At 37.6% G+C, this 7,131-nt stretch overlaps 1 protein-coding gene across 1 annotated transcript in view; it reads left to right on the plus strand.

Annotated features, from left to right (window-relative positions):
* The window catches only part of PKN2 (protein kinase N2), a 245,382-nt gene that overhangs the window by 75,200 nt on the left and 163,051 nt on the right, over positions 1 to 7,131 (plus strand). The window contains 1 exon segment of the mRNA XM_042781698.1: positions 4,416 to 4,418. Coding sequence (XP_042637632.1) covers positions 4,416 to 4,418 — 3 coding nt within the window.

Here is a 7,131-nt window from a genome sequence, read left to right on the forward strand (position 1 = left end):
GGTTTTGGTATCAAGGTTATGCTTGCTTCATAAAATGAGTTAGGGAGGATTCCATCCTTTTCTATGTTTTGTAATAGTTTGAGTAGAATTGGTATCAGTTCTTCTCTGAATGTTTTGTAGAATTCTCCAGTGAAACCATCTGGGCCAGGACTTTTTTTAGATCGTAATTTTTTGACGACCTGTTCAATTTCTTCTTTTGTGATGGGCCTGTTCAACTTTTCCATATCCAGCTGTGTTAGTTTAGGTAAGTGGTGTGTTTCTAGAAATTTGTCCATTTCTTCCAGATTTTCAAATTTGTTGGCGTACATTTCTTCATAGTATCATGATATTATCCTTTTTATTTCATTTGATTCTGTTGTGATGTCACGCATTTCGTTTCTTATTTGTGTTATTTGTATTCTCTCCCTCTTTTATTTCGTTAAATTTGCCAGTGGTTTGTCAATTTTACTGATCTTTTCAAAAAACCAACTTCTGGTCTTGTTAATTTTTTCTATAGCCCTTCTATTTTCTGTTCCTTTTTTTAAAAGTTTTCCTTACTGCGTTTTATTATCAGTAACTTTAAATCTGATTATTGAACATCTGCAACTGAACATCTGAGAATGATAACATCAGCTAATTACATGCTGCAAAATTGTATACAGGACATACTACTGATGATAGGATGTACAAAAAAAAAAAACCAGGTGTTTGAAGCACATTTTATTGTAACTCGGATATGTCCTAAGTTGGGGACTACCTGTATATGTGTTGAAGATTACCTGTACATATGTTGGAGACTGCCTATACATATTTCATGTCTGTTGTCATATAAAGTTTGTTTTTATATTTATTTTGAAATAAGATTCACCAAAAGTTGTAAAAGTATTACAGAGTACCTGTATACTCTTCACCCAGCTTTCTCCAGTAATAGTATCTTACATATCCACAATAGATTATCAAAACCAGGAAAGTGAAATTGATATAATACAAATGAAATAAACTGCAGACCTTATTTGGATTTCACCCATTTTTGTTATATATATATATATATATATATATATATATGTAATTGGGAGCTCTGGTAGCATAGTGGCTAAGGCACTGGACTGCTAACCAGAAGGCTGGTGGTTCAAACCCACCAGCCACTCCTCAGAAGGAAGATGGGCAATCTACTTCCGTAGTGATACTGCCTCGGAAACCCAAGGAGGAGTCGCTATGAGTCGGGTCTGACTCAACGGCACATAACAACAACAACATATGTAATTGTGAAATTTGAAAGGAGCTCTGATGGCATAATGTTTAAAACATTCAGCTAGTAACCAAAAGGTCTGTGGTTTGAACCTACCAGCTGCTCCACAGGAAAAAGATTGTGGCAGACGACTGCTTCCATAACTATGAAAGCCTTGGAAACCCTATGAGGCAGTTTTACTCTGTCCTGTAGGGTTGCTCTGAATTAGAATTGACTCAACGGCAATGAGTTATGAAATTTAAACACATGTATATTAGTTTTCTGCATTACCTAACACCAAAAATGTGGCTGCTTAAGACAGTACATAGTATTCCAGTTTCTAAAACTCAGGCGTCTAGGCTTAGTGTGGTGCTTTGCAAGGATATAATCAGGCTTTCAGCCAGAGCTGGATTCTCTCTCTGAATGTGCAACTGAAGAAGGGTCTGTCTTTGTTTCCTAAGTCTCCTAAAATACCACAAAGGGGGTGTTTTAAATAACAGAAACTTATTTCCTAAGAGTTATGAAGGATAGAAATCCAAATTCAGGGTGTCAGCAAGGCTATGCCTTGTCTCTGTTGGCTCTAGAGGAAAATCCTCCCTTGTCTCTTTCGGCTTCTGGTAGCTCCAGGCATTTCTTGGAATTCCGTGGCTTGTGAAAGGATGTTTACGTGGTATCTTCCCCTCGTATATGACTCTTACTGTTTCTATTGTCCCTTTTGTAAGACATCACTCAAGAGGGAATAGAAATAGGAGCCTTCGTACTCCAATATGTTGTTGTCAGCTGCTGTTGAGTAGGTCTCTCTTGGTGACCCTGTGCACAACTGAAGGAAACATTACCTAGTCCTGCATTATCTCCACTATTGGTGGCATATCTTATCAAACATTTGTGGTCCATAGGGCTTTCTTGGCTAATTTTTGGAGGTAGGTGGCCTAAGCCTGGAAGCAGAGCACCAGGACTTTCTTCTTAGTCTATCTGAGGCTGGAAGCTCTGCTGAAACCTGTCCAGCATCATAACAACACCCAAACCTCCACAGACAGATGGGTGATAGCTGTGCATTGGCAGGAATAAAACTTGGATCTTCTGAGTGGAAGGCAGGAATTCTACCACTGAACCACTGCCCTCCCTCAAAGTCAAACTAGCTTAAGCGAAAAAGAAATTGACACTGCAACTACAAATTTCAGGGGTATAGGGGTATGTTTTGTTTAAGCATGATAGGATATTGGTGTTCTAAATAATCTTTTTCCTTTAAATTGTTCTGTTTTCTTTTTTGTGAGTTAGCTTCCTTTTCTGGCAATCTGTTATAAGACAGGCCCTCCTTTCCTCTGTAGCCTCAGACATTAATTGCCTTTGCAACCAATGTTCTTGGAAGAAGGTTTTCCAATATCAATCTTTGAAAAAAATTAGATTGATCCTACATCAATTACATGCTTGTTTCTAGACACATCATTGTAACTAAGCATTGGTTACTCTGGCCCATACACAACTTATGTTTACCTTTGTGGCAAGGATGGTGGGATTCCTTAATGGATTGCCCTACAGAGTCAAATGAAGTATGGGGAATGGCAGTTCCATTAGAAGGAAAAGCAAGGCAATTTATTTTTAAACAAATCTATTAAAATAGGTAACAGATTTATTTATTCCCCCCTTTTTTTAATGGAGAAGATCATTTTCTCTACGTGCATCCTTGTTGAATTTGAATTATGGCATTAATCTGGAAAGACATGGAAAAATTATCTTCTTCTCTTTGTATGTAATGATAATGTGATTAACAACCCTATCCCACAAATTACATTGTTTTAGTCTTTATTCATTGGGAGTCAGTAAAAAGTAATAATTATAATAAAAGGCTGACTCATTGCTGGTGAGTCGGATCTGACTCATAGCGACCCCTCCTTGGTTTCCCGAGGCAGTATCGCTACCAAAGTAGATTGCCCAACCTTCCTTCGGAGGAGTGGCTGGTGGGTTTAACTGCCAGTCTTCTGGTTAGTAGTCAGTTGCCTTATGCACTGTGCTACCAGTGCTCCCAAATATAATAAAAGGACCTGTTTATTGCCATCATCACCAGTTGCTTAGGTTACTGGGATAGCCTCTATGTCACATATCTATTCCAGTATGACTTAGTGAATTAACAGCAGTTTGTTATTTCTCAAGAGTCTGGATATACTGGGTAGTTTTCTGCTGGTCTCACTTGGGTTCACTTATTGAACCTCATGCAGATGGTGGCTAAGGTGGTCTCGTGTGTCCACTATGATCTCACTTGTGTGGTACCTCAGCTGGAATGGCTGGCACAGCTGAAGTGACTTCATTCTCTTCTGTATGACCTATTTGCACATGGTCTCTCTCTTCCTCTAGCCCCTCTCTTTCCAGCAGAATAGCCTGAACTTCTTTACATACAAAACCCACTGTCATCAAGTCGATTCCAACTCATTGTGACCCCCATTGGAGTTCCAAGGCCATAAATCTTTATGGAGGTAGATTGCCCCATCTTCCTTCTGCAGAGCAACTTGTGAGTTTGAACTACTAACCTTCTGGTAAGCAGTCAAATGCCTTAGGTACTGTGCTATCAAAGCTCCTTGAACTTCTTTACACAGCAGTAGAATTTTCAAGACCAAAAACAAATACTGTACTTAGAATTCCCAGAGCATCACCAGAATGTCATTTCCACTACTTTCTACTGGTCAAAGCAAGTCAAAGGCTAGCTTACAGTCACTGTGAGAGATGACCACATGAGGATGTGAATTCAGAGAGGCAGGATTCATTTGCGTCTATTTTGTAACAATCTGTTATAGGTTCATAACTGGTTTCTCTGCTTTTCTCTGCCCTCCTCAAATCTTCTCTTAACACAGCAGGTCAGACGATATCACTTCTTTGCCTAAGCCCTGTCCTGACTCTGCAAGGTCCTGTAGGGTCTAGCTTTAATCAAATAGGGGTTTATTTTTCATTTAAAAGAAATAATTCAAAGTGAGGTAGTCTAAGACTTGTGTAGCAGTTCAGGAAGGCCATCAGGGACCCAGGCTTTTTCTTTTTCTGCTCTGCTACCCTTAGCATGTTGTTTTTCATCCAGTTTGCCTTTTACTGTCACATATGGGGGCTGTACTTCTAGGCATTGGGTTTGCACACCAGGCAAAAAAAAGTGAAGGCTTTCCCCAACATCTTGGATCTACTTCATCTTGATAAGAATCATTGTATGGCTGCTTCTAGTTGCAAGAGAGTCTGGTGAAATGAGAACTTTATCTGTGCAATTTATTGCATCAAATAAAATGAGGGTTTTCTTAATAAGGATAATGGGAGGATGAGTATGATTTAGGCAACCGGCAGTATTTGCTTTAGGTGCCCACTGTGTGTGAGGAACCGTATTGTTGCTGCTAGGAAAGCATACTTCATCCTATGCATAACCATTATGAGACTTAGAAATTATACAGTAAAGACAGCTGTAAGAATTTTATTCTGCAGATGAAGAAACTGAAGGTTTTATCATGGTTGCAGTATTACAATTTATGCATGGCCCCTCTGACTCCAGATGCTTAGTTTTTTCTATCACACTACATTTTGAGTCTTCTGTTCTTCAAAAAACAAAAACAGAAAAGAACAACAACACGTTATGACCTACATTTGCATAAAAGTTTTCGTGCTTCTTCAGATCATGTTTATTTTGCATGTCTGTCTGGCTTAATAATTTGAATACCTGAAAGGACTGTATAATTTTTATATCCTCATTACCTATCACTCAGTGAATATTTTGAGTAAATCAAGTTTTTAAAAAATCAGAAGACAGAAAAGCTAAACACCACTGGGTTTCATAGCTATTGGCAGAGAGTTGGTATTCTGGTTCTTGCTTTCTGATTGTGAGCACTCTTCCCTGAGACACAGAAGCTTTCATCAGGTGATACAAGAGAGGAAGAGGAAGTGTGTCCTGCCAATATTCCTGACTTAAGAAACGTAATGTCTATTAATTAATGCTAGTCAGTTAGACCAAGGTGTAGCGCAAATATAGGGAAATGGGTACTCCAGATAGCTCCTCTAAAAGAAGACAATACAGGGTAAAAAGCATCAAACTGAGACTAGTATGCTAAACCCTATCAAGTCAGTGATTTTTTTTCTTTGTGACCTTAAGCACATCGCTGAGCTGCTTTGAACCTACTTTCCTCAAAACTAAAATCAAGAGAGTTATATACTAAATGACCTTTGAAATTCCTCCTAGTAGAACAGTTTATGAATCATCATACCCAGTGGTTTTGATGGGTACTCTTAACATTTCTTGGCATCAGTCAGGTTAGACTGTTTTATATTTCTGGAATGTAGAGAAGGTAACAGCTTTTTCTCTTCTTCCCTGGGAACTTGGCCAGTGAGGAATAAACATCCTTTCCTGTCTCCCTAAATGAAGCAGTTGGTTACAAGTGACAGATTTTCCTCTTCATTTTATTTTTTGAATCTGGTCTTGTTCTTATTTCATATTTTTCTTAGCTTTAGTATGAGTTTGTTGACGTGTAATAAACGAAAGATGTCAATTTATATTTTTCTTTAGAAATCAGAATTTCATTATTTCATATCATATAGTTGGATTTATCAAATACATATTTGTGTTTTTGAAGTATTTGGCTCGCAAATGATGTGGTCTAATTCGAGTGGAATGTGTAGTCTCATCCTTTGCAATAGAATTGTGTTGTCTAAAAATAAAAACTGCCCACTGCCATTAAATCAGTTCTGACTCACAGCAAGCCTATAGGGCAGAGAAAAACTGCCTTGGAGGGTTTCCAAGGCTGTAAATCTTTACAGAAGCAGCCTGCCTGTAAGGGAATCTACTGAGACAAAAGTTATCTTTGAAGATTTTCAGTGGTTAAATAGCTTTTGTTTTTCTGAGGCTAATTTAGGTTCCTGGGTCAAGATTGGGTTCCTGGGTGGTGAATGTGTTCAGCTTTAGGTGTTAACTGAAAGGTTGGCTGTTTGAGTCTACCCACAGGAGCCTGAAGAAAAGTCCTGGCAGTTTATTTCTGGAAAATCATCCTTTGAAAACCTATGAAACACAGTTCTGCTGTGACATGTGGGGTTGACAGGAATTTATATTAACAACTACTAGTTTAAGTCAAGATTATTTCATTGCCTAGTAATTATTCCTGGCATTTATGATATGAGTGTTTCTATTTTTTAAAACGATAGAGACATAATTTTTAGATGAAATACTTCATTTCAGTTGATATAATACAACAAAATCATATTTTAAAATAACTTTCAGTTTATGATACAATTAAAATGTTTAGAAAGGGGTAATAAAAAGTACTGTAACTTTTCCTATTTGCTGTTAGAGGGCATTTGTTCATCTTAAATTATTGATTCTATTGTATGTGTCCTTTGCTCCTTTCCAAGAGTATTTGAGCCACTACTACAACAAAAGATGGGAGTATAATATGGTTACTAAAAATAGAGGAGAAGACAATCAGGCCTATGGAAAGGGAAAGGAATATGTTAACCATAGGAGCTAATATAGTTACTGTGATTATCAACTTTGCAGTTGGGCTTCCTGTAGTTCAAATTCTCTTTATCTGAAATAGGGAAACATAAGTTCCTCAACAGTGACACAATTTCCTAAATTCTGAAAGAATATTAAATAACATTAATGGACAAACATAAATCTACCAGGTATAGGCTCTGCCTTCAAATTGCTCAGGCCTTAAGCCTTGTCAGACAAGAAAAAGGATAATTGTTTTAAAAAGCAGCACACCATCAGAGCACACAGAGAGGCATTTAATCCACATTTTATTTCAATTTTGATTTCTTCTCTTACCCAGTCTTTCTCAAGGAGGGTGTTGTTTAGTTTCCATGTGTTTACTCTTTTGGTGCTGATCCTCCTGTTATTGATTTCTAATTTGATAGCATTATGATCTGAGAAGATGCTTTGCAATATTTCAATGTTTTTAAATTTATGA

Source organism: Orycteropus afer, unplaced genomic scaffold (genome assembly GCF_000298275.1).
Source record: "Orycteropus afer afer isolate SDZICR_OR568_19922 unplaced genomic scaffold, OryAfe1.0 scaffold00152, whole genome shotgun sequence".
NCBI classification, from domain to species: Eukaryota; Metazoa; Chordata; class Mammalia; order Tubulidentata; family Orycteropodidae; genus Orycteropus; species Orycteropus afer.